Here is a 15,553-nt window from a genome sequence, read left to right on the forward strand (position 1 = left end):
GAAATGTACGGGTCTTGCTCCTGGCTGAATTGGAGCTCCTGAGCAGAAATCATGGCCAGTGTATCTTGACTGCCTGCGAGCTGTTGCAATTGTTGAGTTGTGCACATTGCTCGGGACTCTGCCAGTCCAGTCACAGTGGGCCTGACAAAGAGCTCTCATTTCGGCTGCGTCACACACAAATCTTGACAGGTGATTGCTAACTGACTTGACTGTTTGAGACTGGGAACTGACCCTGAAAACATCCTGTACCGACTCCTCACCCACATCATCAGCCTCCTGACTGAGACTCACATATGGTTCCTTTAACAACCTTTCGCTAATGGGCCTGGCAAAAACATCCCTGCTTAAAGCATCTGCCACCACATTTCTTTTCCCAGGAAGGTGCTTGAGGTTAAAGGAAAAAGAGGCAAGTTTGGCCACCCATCGGAGCTCACAGGCATCCAATTTGGGCTTTGTCAGAAGGTAAGTAAGGGGATTATTGTCCATCCAGACAGTGAAGCTATGACCCCTCAACCAGTGGCTAAACTTCTCGCACACACTCCATTTCAAGGCCATAAACTCCAGTCTGTGAGCGAGATATTTCCTTTGTGACACGCTGAGCGTCTTGCTCGCGAAAGCAATAGGCCTGGCTTTTGATTCTCCCCGAGGCACTTGAGAAAGGACTGCTCCAAGTCCATCCAATGAAGCGTCAATCGACAGGATGAAAGGCTGCTCAAAATCTGGATGAGCAAGAATGACATTCGAGCAACATGACTTTCAGCTTATCAAAAGCATTGCTACATTCCTCTGTCCAATCTGCCGGAGTAAGCTTACGATAAACACCTTGGAACTTCCTGTCTTTAGCTACACAACCTCTCCTTTTTTTCCCTGCAGTAAGTGCAAATAAAGGCTTCGCTATAGCAGAACAGCTGGGTGTGAAGTGTTGGTAGTAGAATACCATACCGAGGAAGGACTTTATTTTCCGGACAGAGGGTGTACACCCATCATGCTCCATAAGATGTTGCACCTTCATGTTTGTGATGACCTCCACCTTTGCCGGATCCACAGACACACCCTCTCCATTGATTATATGACCTAAAAACCTCACTTCCTTCTGCAGCAAATGACATTTCTTTGGGGCCAGTTTCAAGTTGTTCTCTCTCAGCCTCTCAAACACCGTATGCAGTCTTGACAGGGCCTCACTCTTGGATGGAGCATACACTAAGAGATCATCAAGATAGCACAACAGCTTAGTGAAATTTATGTCCCCAAAAATTCCCATCATCATCCTCATAAAGGATGCGGGGCTATTGCACAGCCCTTGAGGCATGCGATTGTATTCATGCAAACCCAGGGGTGTCGTGAATGCTGTGTATTTCTTGTCATCTTTGTGCATTGGGATATTATAAAACCCTGAAGCGAGGTCCATTGTACTAAAAAAACAATTGCCACCAAGAGATTGCGACCAGACAATCAGATTGGTGTGGTAAAAGGTGGGCATCTTTCAATGTTCGCGCATTCAGCCATCTGAAATCGACACAAATCCGTAGGCCACCATCCTTTGTCCACACCATTACCAGAGGTGATGCGTATTCACTTGTGGACTTTCAAATAATTCCCTTTTCCTCCATATCAATGAACACCTACCTCAGCTTCTGATAATGGGCGGGAGGCACCCTCCTATATGGTAAGCGAAATGGACGGTCGTCGGTCAGGCGAATGCGGTGAGTGTATTCCTTCACTTCACCACAGTCAAGTGAATGTTTAGAAAAAATGTCTGGAACTCAGTAAGCAGCTGGGTAAGCTCATTCCTACAAGGTTCACTAATGTGGGACGAATCAATCTTGATGTCAGTCAAGCCAAGCTCCATCAAACTAGCAGTAGGCTGGATACTAGGACATGGACTTTGAAAAACGCTTGATTGTTGTTTCTCTGAGGCAACATGCAAGCCTTGAAAGACATTAAAATCCTCTAATGCCAAGCAGGGATACGCATCAGCCATCTTACAATTTCTCTTCAGTGTGACAGGTTTTTCTGATGGGTTCACAACGGTCATGGGCACCCACCTATCACCCCACAGAGGTGTGATAAGCCGGCCAACAAGAACATCCTGTGGCTGAACTTTGGACCCAGTTGGCTCCACCAAGACCGTGCTGCCAGGTGACATAGGTACATTAGGGGGAAGTCTGCCCCAAACAAAGTGTTCATGCCTGGGTAAAAGAGTGACTGCTTGAGTAAGCTTAACCGTTCCAACCTTGTCAGGAACCTCACTCCCCTTCCATCGCTCAACACTAGTGATCATTGACATGAAGTGGTCAACTTCAAAATTAGACTGATGTTTGTATCTAGATACAATATCCCAGTAGTTACTATCAGTCTTTAAATCATGCATTAGGTGTTTGATGACATTTGACCCTAATATAAGGTCATCTGGCTGTTCAGGGACTAAAGTGGGTACTATGCAACATGTGCCATAGAACTGGATCTTTAACTCATAAAACCCCTCTGGTTGAGTACGCTGACCACCACAGCCTATTCACACAATGTTTTCTTCAGGATGCTGCTTTTCAGGTAAGACACCAGCATATCTGATCTTCTCCACTGCAGGTCCACTGATGGTGCATGCAATGGAGCCTGAATCTAACATGCCTTTAAGCTGAACTTGGTGGTTGATGATGACAGGAACATAGAAAAGCTCACTGAAAGCATGGATCTTCTGGCTGGCTTGAATAACGATCTTTGACCCCTTAGTAGCATTAGCACAGCTTTCTTCAAACAAACTAAATCATTAAATCAAAATCTTCACAGAGGGATTCCGCCATTTTACCCACACCACCTCCCTCCAGGTGTGGGCTCTCTAGTTAGTAGTAGTAGTTTTCAGACATTTACTTGCAACATCCATAGTCTTATTAAGTCTAATCCAATACTCCATAACATCTTCGCCTGGCTTGGGAAATGTATTGTAGGGGCATGTTAGAGTATGTGTGCACACTAAAATGCTGTTTCAAAATGTCAAATATCACCTGGGGATTCTGAGTGTGGTCTACAGATGTGTTGCGCAACTTTATCTTCACCACATCCCCTGTCTTTCTCATAAGCTTAGCTTAGCTAAAATTTCCTGAGAATGCTCATTAACTGGGATAGCCCGTTTCCTTAAGTATACGGTCATGAGAGTTTCCCACTCATCAACTGTGAACTTGTCTGATCCATCGCCTCTGAATATAGGAGGCTCCTTTGCATCGAAATGCATAACTAATTTTACATTAGACAATGTCACTTCTGAGGTCTGTTCTGGATTTTGTATGCTGTGTGAGCTCTTATCATTTTGCAGCTGAGCTACAATGGTCTGACCTAGCTTTTCAGCTAGCTGCGTAATGATTGCGCCTATGTCTGTGTTCTGATCAGTTTGTCTTGGCATGGAACGTTCTACATAACCTGTGGAGGTAAGTACTGGGTCAGCTAATAGGCCCTGGTGTACCGGTTTCAAAAGGATACTTATAGAATCCCCTTCCTACACCAATCCCGCCCTAAAAGTCATAATTATCATCCCCCTCTTCACCCCCAACAGAAAATGTCACACCCTCTGCCATAGTTCCAACAATCAAAAACACAGAAAAAAACTGCTAAATGCAAATTTCACTTAAGGTATTGAGTGCACAAAACAAGAAATTCAATTGAAAAAAAAAACAGAAACTACAAATTCACATATACAAGTTAAATCAGTTGTGCACTAAATTGTCCATTGAAAATTCACTCTTCTCTTAGAAATATTTTTCACTCAGTTCAAAAATATTCAAATGTTGCGTGCATGCACCAAAGTCAGTCCATAAGGCAATGCACAGAGCTCAGAGAAGTATGCTGGATACACAGGATATAACATCATTCAGTCCAAGAAAATACCTGAATACCATGCAAACAGAATAATCTGTGCAGCTTCCCACGGTGAACGAGCTGACGTCGATCCAAAGCCAATCCTCGTGAAGTCACGGCACCATTGTAACGGGCCCTGCGTTGTGTTCTGTGTGAGTCTGCTTTTGAAGTAAAGAATGGCCATGCACTGGTGTTCTGGTTGCTTTATTCCATCGAAGTGGAGCTGTACACATTGACATAAAACAAGAAAACTTGTGACATGCAGTCTTCATACACACAGGATATCAGTAGCCTTTCCTCAGATCAGCAACCACAGACTCAAACCAGTATGGATAAACTTAACCTACATGTGTTACGAACACGCTAGGTCTACATGAGCATTAACGACATTTACTGTACATAAATTCGTCACCTAAAACACACAGCAATGCCACTTACACATTATATAACAACCAGACTAAACACCTTATAACAAAGACATACACTGAGTTCAACATACCTGTACACACTGACATAAAACAAGAAAACTTGTGACATGCAGTCTTCATACACACGGGATATCAGTAGCCTGTTAGCAGAGAAAACAGTGTACTTAATCTAAATGCATCAAATACAAAATCACACCGTACGTATCTAAGTTTGCTTGTTCACTAACATTACCTACACCCTTATGACTGCATTATAATGCATATTTTATAGAGTAAAACAAATGTTCATAATGTGGCTAACAAACAAGTATACCTTTCCTCAGATCAGCAACCGAAGACTGAGGAAAAACCGGAGATGCCAACAAAACAAAACAAAACTTAGTCTCTTAAAGGGGCAGTACAGGTTCACATGCTCTAAAACTAATACAGGGAAACGAAAATAAATCAGGATTTGGTGAAGGTTCACGAAGCTATTGCAAATAAAATATGAAATATTTATTTATTTATTAACTCCATTACAGAGGGAAGACATGTTCCTTTATGGCCAAATTTCACAGCTTCTAAGAAAGTCTATCGTCTTCGTGTAAACCGAGTTTTGAACAGAGAAAAAAAAAGTTAGGCTACCATTAGGCTACATGCAGGTTCTCCCATAACGTTATCGATACAGATCAATGCACCAAATCAGGGAGATTTTAGCGAAATAACGTTCCTGTGACAGGCTATCAAATATTGAACAATGGGATAACGTTTCATCATCACCTTTATTGATGCCTGAAATGTTGACATTACTGAAATACAGGGATATAGCCTACTGAGAGGCAGCTGCATGTTCAATGGGTTCAACTCCTCCCTTGCCTACCAGGTGGATGTAAACAAAGCTATAGAACCTAGAGTACGTCACATGAAAATTTTTAATATGGCTCTGCCACTGATCTATAAAGAACACTTTAGTTCTTTATAGATCAGTGGGCTCTGCCTACACCATACATTTACAGGCATGTTCCGTAGCAAAGATTCTAGAGTAGAGCACTCTAGAATCTTTGTTCCGTAGTAAGAATTATTCAAGCAGAGCTTCTATAAGGAGGAGTATTTCTTGGTATTGGTATTAACATGCGTAACCAGAGCCATATAAAGGTACCTTTTATATGGCTCTGTGCGTAACGCTTGCCTGTGATGTTGTTCCTACAGCATGTTGTGGTCCTGTGTAAGTTCATCGCTGCCTGGTTCATCCCCAACAGCCCCATGAGGGTGAAGAACCGCAGACTAGAGGACAAATTCAAGAGACTGAAAGAGGAGCTCAGGTCAGTACACAGTCACACTACAGGACAAACTCAAGAGACTGAAAGAGGAGCAGTGTACAGTCGAACTGGGAGAACATGAGTTTATACTCAATCATGAGTACATACTTATACAGGGAGAAAAAGAGTTCACACTCGGTCACCAATACATACTTATACAGGCGAACCTGGAGAACCTACTCAGACTGGTAGGATGGAACAGATTGAGAAAGATCTAAACAGACCAGACAGCACACAGTACAGTCAGTATGCCCCATCCATCATCAGTACTGACAGCACACTTACAATACAGCCCATATGCCCCATCCATCATCAGTACTGACTGCACACAGTACAGACAGTATGCCCCAGTCATCATCAGTACTGACAGCACACTTACAGTATTGCCAGTATGCCCCATCCATTATCAGTACTGACAGCACACTTACAATACAGCCCATATGCCCCATCCATCATCAGTACTGACAGCACACTTACAGTATAGTCAGTATGCCCCATCCATTATCAGTACTGACAGCACACTTACAATACAGCCCATATGCCCCATCCATCATCAGTACTGTGGGCCAGAGGGGGGGTTAACCGACTGATTCTGATGCTGATGCTGATTCTGATGCTGATTCTGGTGCTGATGGCTGATGTGTCTACAACAGGTTTATGAACTACAGGTACGACACTCAGGTATGACCATACGGACATCCTTCAGAGGCCACAACCCCATACTGGACCTCAGCCAATCAGACGAGAGAAGCTGACAAATACTCGCTCCCACACCTGAGATGTAATTTGCGCAGTGAAAGAAGGCTCTCTGCTGAAGGTGGACCTTAAGGACTGATCTCAAATCAGAGAGTACCATCACAGCTTCGGCTGAAATGTTAATACAACACTGTCATCACTGTACCCAGATAAGAACACATAGAAGCAATAGAAGCGTGATTGCAACGGGACAAGACCTCACCGACATGCCTAAGTTACACACCCTCATACATATACAAGTGTGTGTGTGTGTGTGTGTGTGTGTGGGTATGTTAAGAGGTTTTTATCGCTCAGGATTAGGTTAGAAGAACATGTTTATGTGCCTAGATTTTGTATGTCCAGGATTATATATTGGCTGTTGTGTTTTTGCTCAGTGTGTTAGACCGATCACAGTTGATAAACCTTGAAGACTATACTTAGCACAATTGGCAGTTGTGCAAACTGTGAAACAGTTTTAAAATAAACAACAAGTGTGTGTGTGTGTGTGTGTGTGTGTGTGTGTGTGTGTGAAAGAGAGGTTTTTTTTACATATGTGTGTATATTCATGTAATCCAAAGAATGGGTCCGTAGTAGGGCTGGGCGATAAAACGATAGCGATATGTATCGCAATAGACATGCAATCGATATCAATAAAAAATATGTTCGATAGAACATTCGATAATTAAAAGCAACACACACCTCCCTACGGAGCCCCTAAGGGGACATGAGCAAAAAAAAAAATCTAAAGTTTAGTTTCATGTGCTCACGTGAAACTTTCATGTGCGCACATGAAAGTTTCACGTAAGCATATGAAAGTTTTGTGTGCGCACACAAAACCTTTTCACATGAAACTTTCACGTGAGCACATGAAACGAAAGTTTCATGTGCCCTTAGGGGCTCCGTACCTCCCGCCTTACGTTGTCCATAAATAAATAGGCTAAATATATCTTGCATTGTAGCTAGTATTTGCAACTCTACCAGATTAGGCGATAGAAGTAGGCCTACCTCAACACAGACTCTCAATGAGTCCTTGCCCTGTGCACTCACTCTCTCTCTCTCTCTCTCTCTCTCTCTCCCTCTCAACAGGCGCATCCCTTCTCAACATGCACATGTAATCCAAACATTTACAATCGTGCAAGACGACTGGCTAAATGCTATTAAATCCGGTTAGCATCATTAGCACGCTGCACGAATTTGTTCAAAACTGTTGCGTTCAAATTGACTGCTAAATTCTAATCATCTCAATCCCGATGCAAATGGAAAAGTATTTTCCAAGACTCAAACAGGCCTGTCCCAAGGAGAAAAAGTATTCTTTTGAAACTTAAACACATGTGGGGAAACTGAACAGTCTAACCAGTAGACTATGATAAACTAGCAAATAAAGCTACTTTGTTTAGGCCTACAATATTTCCAGGCTTCAACCAGTGCTGCTTTTCATTCAGACTTATGTGCACATTTATTTATTTGAGTGTTTGTCATGATTGTGTTGCTATTTATTTTCCTTGTTTGCTTTGATTGATAACTGAGGTGATTCAAATCAGAGGAAGGTTAAATTTAAAATAAAAGTGTTTAAATTGAACTTTTTTTTCCTTCTGGTCCTTATCTGAAATAGATTTTTTTTTTTTTTAAATCAATAATTATCGATATCGACTGATATGAAATACTTATATCGTGATACAGTTTTCAGCCATATCGCCCAGCCCTAGTCCATAACATTTATTTCTCGCATTGTGCTTGCTGAGGATCTAGACGTCCTCAGTGTGTCGGTGGCCTTTTCAGTAACTTATCATGTGAGCTGTTTGTTTAAGATGAGCGGCAAACTCTTATGTGCAGCGGTTTTAATCAAGGTACAATATTATGTCCAAAGTACTAGTATGTTGTTTAACCAACGTTGAAATGACCAAATATGAACTAATACAATTTCAACTTTTATTCAACATGTTTTGAATATTTTACATTTGAGTGTTTACATGTTTGATGCTGTTTTTAACCACAATTCTGTATTCTGAAATAATGTTTCCATAGTGCTGAGTTAAAGGGTTTGTTCATAATTTATCAACCTGTGTCTTCGATGAGGGTGAGAGTCCACTAAGCATAAAACCCTGCAAACATTACACTAATTGTAGTGTATGACTTCATGTAGTTGACCAGTCCACACACTTTGGTTTCTTGACCTTTACAATTTAATTTTGCTAATAAAATAATATTTTATTGAATCACAGTGTCAGCTAAATGACTAAATGCATAGATGTTAAAAGCACAGATTTCATGTCACAGGAGTAGTTTTAATGAGCTGAGGTGCATCACACACACACACACACACACACACACACACACACACACACACACAAACACACACACGTTCAGCAGCATGTGTGTCTGCTGCATGTGTAATACAGTAAGTGTGTTTTGAAATGAGTGAAACAAATGCAGAGACTCAGGAGGCAACTCTTCTGTCTCTAGTCCCACTCAATGCAGTAAAGTGTAGAGGGCCTGGTGGAAAAACTTGGTTGTGTTGGGCTTGGATGTGTTGGGCCCCCACCGTCGAGCGCTGCCTTGCCTAACCCTGACACTAATCCTAAGCGCTGCCTTGCCTAACCCTGACACTAATCCTAAGCGCTGCCTTGCCTAACCCTGTACTTTCATCTGGCCACAAGAGGGAGATGTTTTGCCAATCCTGATGCCGAACATGCCCAGCAGCTTTCCAGTGCAGATACCTGGCCCAAAGAGACCTCAGGTGGCGTTCAAGCAGCTGTCCTTTAGGCCTCTGACATGTGTTCTTTTTAACAGGGAAATTCTTCTGTTCCTTTTCTTATCATCATGTGCATTTTATGTTTTGGTCCATTTTCCACCTATTGATGGATTTGCCCATTTGTTTCATCAGTCATCATATATTTCGATTTTCAAATATGATATCATAGACGAGAGAGCTGCACCATGTTCCCATACTGTAACATGTCAAGTAAATCGTTATGATCCAGATCTGCAACTTCATTGATATGCTGTAGGTTGTAATAATTACAGTAGAATACGCAAAAGAAAGAGATGGAAAGGAAAAGATCATTGTCTAATTATATAGAGATAGAAGGTCGGGCTTGTGGAGCTATAGGCTATATGGTCCTCGCTTTAGATTGGGGGGATGCAAAATTTACTACAAATAGGTAAGAAAGGTTTTATAAGCGTATTAGTTATCCACCTCTTTGTCTTATACACCATTAACAAGCATTAACAAGCTGCTTGTTAACACTTACAACTGTTAACAAATATGCTTGTAAGTAACTTAAAAGGATGCTTATTAACACTTACAAGCTGCATGTTGCAACAGTTAGTTAATTTTATTAAAGGTTAACAACAGTTAACTAACTGTAATGAATTGTTAACTGCTTATAATGCACTGTTAATACCTAATAAGCACATGTTATTCTAAAGATGGTTCTCTTTTTTTTCATTGTTTACAGTGCAGGATTTAAGAGAAGATGATTGAGCATTAAATCTATACAAAACAAGAAAACCTGTTGCAATCTGCTGTAGGCCTACCAAAAGGAGATAAGGAGAGATAGCAGTAGAGGAAAATAATGCAATGCTGGTAGGGGCTTGAAATGTATTTAGAATAGCAATATGATTGAGAAGGTATGTGTAAACATAATTTGTAAAGCAGAAAATAGTGGGGTTGAATAATATTGCCAGCCGCTATCCATGTACCAGGTGTGCCACAGTGCCAGTTTCCCAAGATTACTAAGAACGGTGTCTTGCTTTTATTTTGGTCCAACCAAAAGTACATGTGGCCTGATTTCTTTCCAGGTGGTTGTAAAACAAATGTATCAAGGATACGTCCTTATTACAAAGTCATAATATAACTTATTACAGTGCTACAGTAGAAGAATTTCACAGAAATCATGTGACTCATACGTTGTGTGGTCTATAAAAGCACCCCTCTGCTCTTTCAAGTCAGCAGATGGAAGGATGCACACACTTCCACATACCTGAGGTAAGGAACTCTTAACATTTAACAATAGGCCTACTTCAGAAGTGGTTATATTGTTATTCATATGATAAGGTTCAGAAATGGCACAGACTATCCAAGAGTGTGTAAAGATCCTATTTACATGTGTAGGCCTAAATTTCCAAAGAAGAAAATTAAGGAACCTCGTAAATCTAGCTTTATGTATTATCTATCTACTATCTATTTTATTAACCCTTTCTGTATCATGTTTTCACTTAATAAATAAGGTAAAAGTAAAATGAAGTGATTGATAGGCAATTTAGCGTTTATCCAAACCGACAGATTCGCAACAGCATAAAATAGAAATATAGCCGCAAGCGGCAATGGCAGGCCCGAGCACCTGCGGGTCGTAACCCGTGACATTTTGGAATCCAACAAAGCCCCGACGTGGTCCGTTCGTGAAATGTACATATTTGATGCGTGGGCTATTTTTTTTTTTTGTATTTTATTTTCTGGCACACAAAATTTCAGATCAATCCATCAAAGCCTTGAACATTTTTGGCACATTTCCTGCTTGGCCAGATGGTGGCACTATGCTAGGCATGTGAATTACACATGTGAATATCGTCACAATAATGATATCCAATATTTTATTAAGTTTCAGATCAATCACTTAAGGCATTGTCCATTTCTGGCACATTTCCTACTTGGCCAGGTGGTGGCACTATGCCAGGCAGGCCCATTGGGTGTCTGGATATCAACATAATTATAATATCTATTAACCTGAGAAGTTTCAGACCATTCATTCAAAGCATAGAGCATCTTTTAATTTGACAAGCTTCGGGCTTGCTGGTTCGATCCCCGACCAGTAGAAAAAATGTGGGCGGGGGAAGTGGTTGAGCACTGCTCTCCTATATGCCCACATCCACAGCTGAAGTGCCCTTGAGTAAGGCACCTAACCCCTCACTGATCCCTGCGCGCCGCTGTAGCAGACAGCTCACTGCTTCGGGTTGGTGTGTGCCAGTGTTGGGAGTAATGCGTTACAAAAGTAATGTAATTACTGTAATATATTGCTGTTTGCAGTAACACGGTAATGTAAGGCATTACTAAAAAAAATTGGGTAATATTTTACTCGGTACAAACTTCAGTAACGCGCGTTACAATGCATTTTAACCCGAAATTAAGTGGTGTTTTTTTTTTATACATGTTCGCAAACACCACCGCGAGAACAACAGAGAAGAAAAAATCGTGCATAATAGTAGAACGTTATCTCCTGATACTAGATGAAGATGACTGTGGCTGTGGCTGCAGCAGACTCGAAGTCGGATTCTATTTGCTGGATAGACATAAGCCTACGCTCATTATTTTCAGCTTGTCAGAGACAAGGATATGAAGAACATAATAGTTAAGTAAGTGCACTTTGTGTGCGAAACCGAAAGATCTCTCTGTGCCACGCGAAATAGCACAAGTAATTTAAGGGGACCTGTCCACGTTAATAGTTCTGAAATATCCTCTAATTTGATGATGATGTCAGGTGACTGTTCCACTCTCATAAGGACGCACCCTGTTCCTGGCCACTCTCATAAGGACTCACCTTATTCCACTCTTGCAAGAACTCTCCCTGCTCCACTCTTGTAAGGACTAACCCTGCTCCTGTTCCACTCTCATAAGGACTCACCTTGCTCTGAATTGAAATGTTTATATCCTTTGTTGGGTCACCAGGATATGGCCAGACCCATATGTTGACTGAAATAACCGCTTTTTCTATGCTATTCATGTTTTCACAAATAGCTGATACCTTTCACAGTTGTAACTATGAGTGTATTTAGTGGATACCAGTCTGAAGTTGAATTGAAATGTTTATATGCTTTTTAGGGTCACCAGCACTAGGCCAGACCTTAAGGCCGGTTCCGGCGCCGACAAGAGTGGCAGCATGTCGAGGTAGCTCCGTATCTTTGTGTTTTTTTACCGTCTTTTGTTTACGCTGTAAGTGCATGTTGTGTGTGATGTCTGTATGCTACTGAGACCTTGAATTTCCCCTTGGGGATCAATAAAGTATCTATCTATCTAAAAACATTCCACACGTCTGTGACAAATATAAATCTTTCTGTGTGTGTCACTGTGAGGATTCCAATTTGAACACCTTTGGTGTAATCCTCTTCCACTGTGTCCTGTGTGTAAAACCATATAAGACATCACTGAATTTTTAGAGAAATACATTCAAATACACTTCCCCTACTGTAGTTACACATATTAATTTGCTAATCACCTTGATGTATTGTAGAAAGACACAAATATTACAACACAACAGAACATGCACAACATCTTACCTAACAGTATACTGTATGTGTGAAGTGACCAGGTAATGCAACAGCAAAACATTAATTAAAGGAGAATTCCGGTGTGATATTGACCTAAAGTGTATTGAAACATGATACCGAGTGTGAACGTATGTCTCATAGCCCATCTCGGCTTGTCCCCATGCACTCCAAAATCTGGCGCTATTTAGCCGATGCTACCAACAGCTTTTTCAATAGTGGTGCTTCGGCATCGGGCTAGCCATGCAAATAAATCACTGTTTTACACCCATTTACGAGGCTCAATGTATCTCCACACTTCATTGGTAGACTTCCGAGGGCCCTGACATTTAAAACGAGACATTGAGAACTTTGAAAAAGCACTGGTAGTTTACTTACAAGACGATTTATACAGACAGTATCTTCACCATCCATGTAGCCATCTTGAATTTAGTCACGATAAGTCGAGCGACGAGTAAGAATGAACAGGTATGATAAGGGATCAGATTCCAAAAATAATTCAGTGGAAATGCATGGATTCCAGTTTCTTCCAGTAGCAGCAACTCACTGACCAGGGGCGGCGGTGCGTATCTGACTATTATGTATGAATATGCTACTTAACTCTGTGCCTAAGTGCCGGCGGTGCGAAGTGACTGAAATCAGAATGGCTTGGGACAATCGAGATAAGGCTTTAGCTGGGCCTTTGAACCACCACCAGACCTTTGCAAGGAAGCTTACCTTAGATTCTTGACAGCGCTACTTGAGCGTCCAGAATGACTATCCTGAGGTCTTATATATAAAAATCGTAAGCTGACGAGGACCATCTCCCGAGCGACTTGATTGAGGAAGCGGGTAATCCTAGTGCAGCTGCTGTTGAGGCAGTACCAATACTAAACTAACAACCAGTATAGGCCTATTGTAGAGGCCACATCTCCCAGCCATGGCAGTTAAATGAATTGTGAACCATTCTTTAGGCCTAGGCATAGACAACCAGCAGGTAGAAAAGGTGCATTAGTAACATCAGGTTAGTAAATGAGACCAAAACCTTGTGAATGTAAATAAGGGAAGACCTCCCGTGAATCCCATATGCAGAAGGACTACCATTGAGGCAAAGCACCTGGTTGAACCCATTAAACACAGAGCTGCTGAAAGAATGCTTGCAGAGCTCAGAACCAGGGTTAACTAACCAGAAGCAGACCTAAGGGCACAACATAACTTGAAACAAGACAAAATACAATCAACAGATACATAGCTGGAGTACACTGGCACTTATGGATGGTCGCTGAGGATTATTTAGCATATAACTTTAAATAAACAAGACAAGAGATAGAAGAGTAATCCTCATCATGCTGACTGAGTGAAATAAGATTAAATGTGAAACAATGCACTGCTCCTGAGCAAAGAGTAAATGGATGTTTAGTATATGTGAACCAGCACCACAGTCCCTGGAAAGAAGTAGATAGTTAGAGTGAATTGGTGATGTAGCCGAATAATTGATGATTGAGAATTGATAATCAATTGATTTGATCATATGACGATTGAGAAATAAGTGATTGAGATCCGGGGACATATGGATATTCAAAAGTGAATTGCAAGATCTAAAGATTTAACGATGCGAGTTCACTATGCTGCTGCTCCTACTGTGGTGGGATAAAGACATGAAGAGTACAGGGTTAGATATAGCTTAGATAAGGAGGTAAGTAAGTTGACACCACGTGCCTGGATGAAGTAAGATTAAATATGAACCAAAGCATTGTCCCTCAATGAATGTTTCGGCTATAGCCTACGAGAACCAGCCCCGCACCCATGCTTGAAGTAGATAGTTACAGTGAGTTAGGGGACTACTACTCCACTGCCGACAGATGCATACCCTTAACTTAGAGAGTGAGGCATTTACATTAAACAAAGAGGAACTGCTCCTGAAATTAAAGGTAAACTATGCAGTATTGGCAGTTTCCTTACTGTTTTCTCGGTTTTTGCTTCTTTTTTTCGCTGGCTCTGTCATGATGAATGTCTGAGAAACTCCATCGCTACCTTTTTCTAGCCGGTGCCTGGCATGTATGTGTATTTGAATGCAGTAAAGCAATTCGTTACACTCGTTATACTTCCTGACACTGAGGCCGTCGGCCCGCCGGTCCACAGTTGCAAGGGTGTTTTTTCTGCTCACAGGCACTAGGGGGAAGCGAGACCTGAGAAGTCCTGAGAAGTCAGCACAGCAGGAGGCACAAGTACCTGAGGCGGAGGAATGGACGACAGGAGGTGTAATTCCCCTTTCTTTGACTCTTTGGCTGGAGTCTGATGAACCCTTGAGGTTGGCTCATCGTTCTGTAAGAAAAGGTAAATCTCAGGCCTGTTTCTAAAACTGTATTGATAATCAGACAAATTGAGCTGCATACCACTGTGACACATGTAGTCAAGGCCAAGCACCACTCGATATGCTAGGGCTTCAGGAGTGAGTACTGCCACTGACAAGGTAGTGACGTTGCAGTTCAACTCAACTGTGACCTCAGCCCAGCCTAAAGGCGTCTCTGTGTTCCCATTGGCTAGATACAGAGGCCCGTTCAGCCAAGGCTTCAAGTCTTTTCAGATCTCTCCACACACCCTCATTCATCAGTGTGAAGCTAGCGCCAGTGTTGACCACTGCTTTGCCACTCCAGGGACCAAGTCTGATGGGAACCACCAGCTGCTGAGGGAAGTTCTCACTACCAGGACCTTGCTTGGCTGCAATGGAAACAGAAACAGGCTGTGCCTCCACTTCACTGGGCGCGGACTGGACCGACAGGTTCCTTCCATTCTGGTGTCCAGATTTTTGAGGTCTCTGTTGTCCTCTAGGTGGAGCTGTTGATGATGTCTGGCCGCCCACATTTGTGGAGGACTGGAACTGGGGACAGGAGCCAGGAGGATGTTGTCTCCTTTACACCGGCAACAGGTCACTGGAGGTTTTTCAACAGGCTTGTTCGGAGACATTTTTTGTTGTTGCATGTTCCTTCTGTAAGCTCTTTG

General features: G+C 42.0%; 1 protein-coding gene across 3 annotated transcripts in view; it reads left to right on the forward strand.

Annotated features, from left to right (window-relative positions):
- ano9b (anoctamin 9b) overlaps positions 1–6,897 on the forward strand; it is a 33,382-nt gene extending 26,485 nt beyond the window's left edge. For all 3 annotated transcript variants that reach the window (XR_006025706.1, XM_042074274.1, XM_042074273.1), the window contains 2 exons: positions 5,466–5,578; positions 6,229–6,897. Coding sequence is in view for 2 of the 3 variants with exons in the window: in XM_042074274.1 (XP_041930208.1) it covers positions 5,466–5,578; positions 6,229–6,262 (147 nt within the window). In the remaining variant the exon portion in view is untranslated. The remainder of the gene's footprint in view (positions 1–5,465; positions 5,579–6,228) is intronic.
- Positions 6,898–15,553: the final 8,656 nt, after the last annotated feature.

Source organism: Alosa sapidissima, chromosome 20 (assembly GCF_018492685.1).
Source record: "Alosa sapidissima isolate fAloSap1 chromosome 20, fAloSap1.pri, whole genome shotgun sequence".
Classification (NCBI taxonomy): Eukaryota; Metazoa; Chordata; class Actinopteri; order Clupeiformes; family Clupeidae; genus Alosa; species Alosa sapidissima.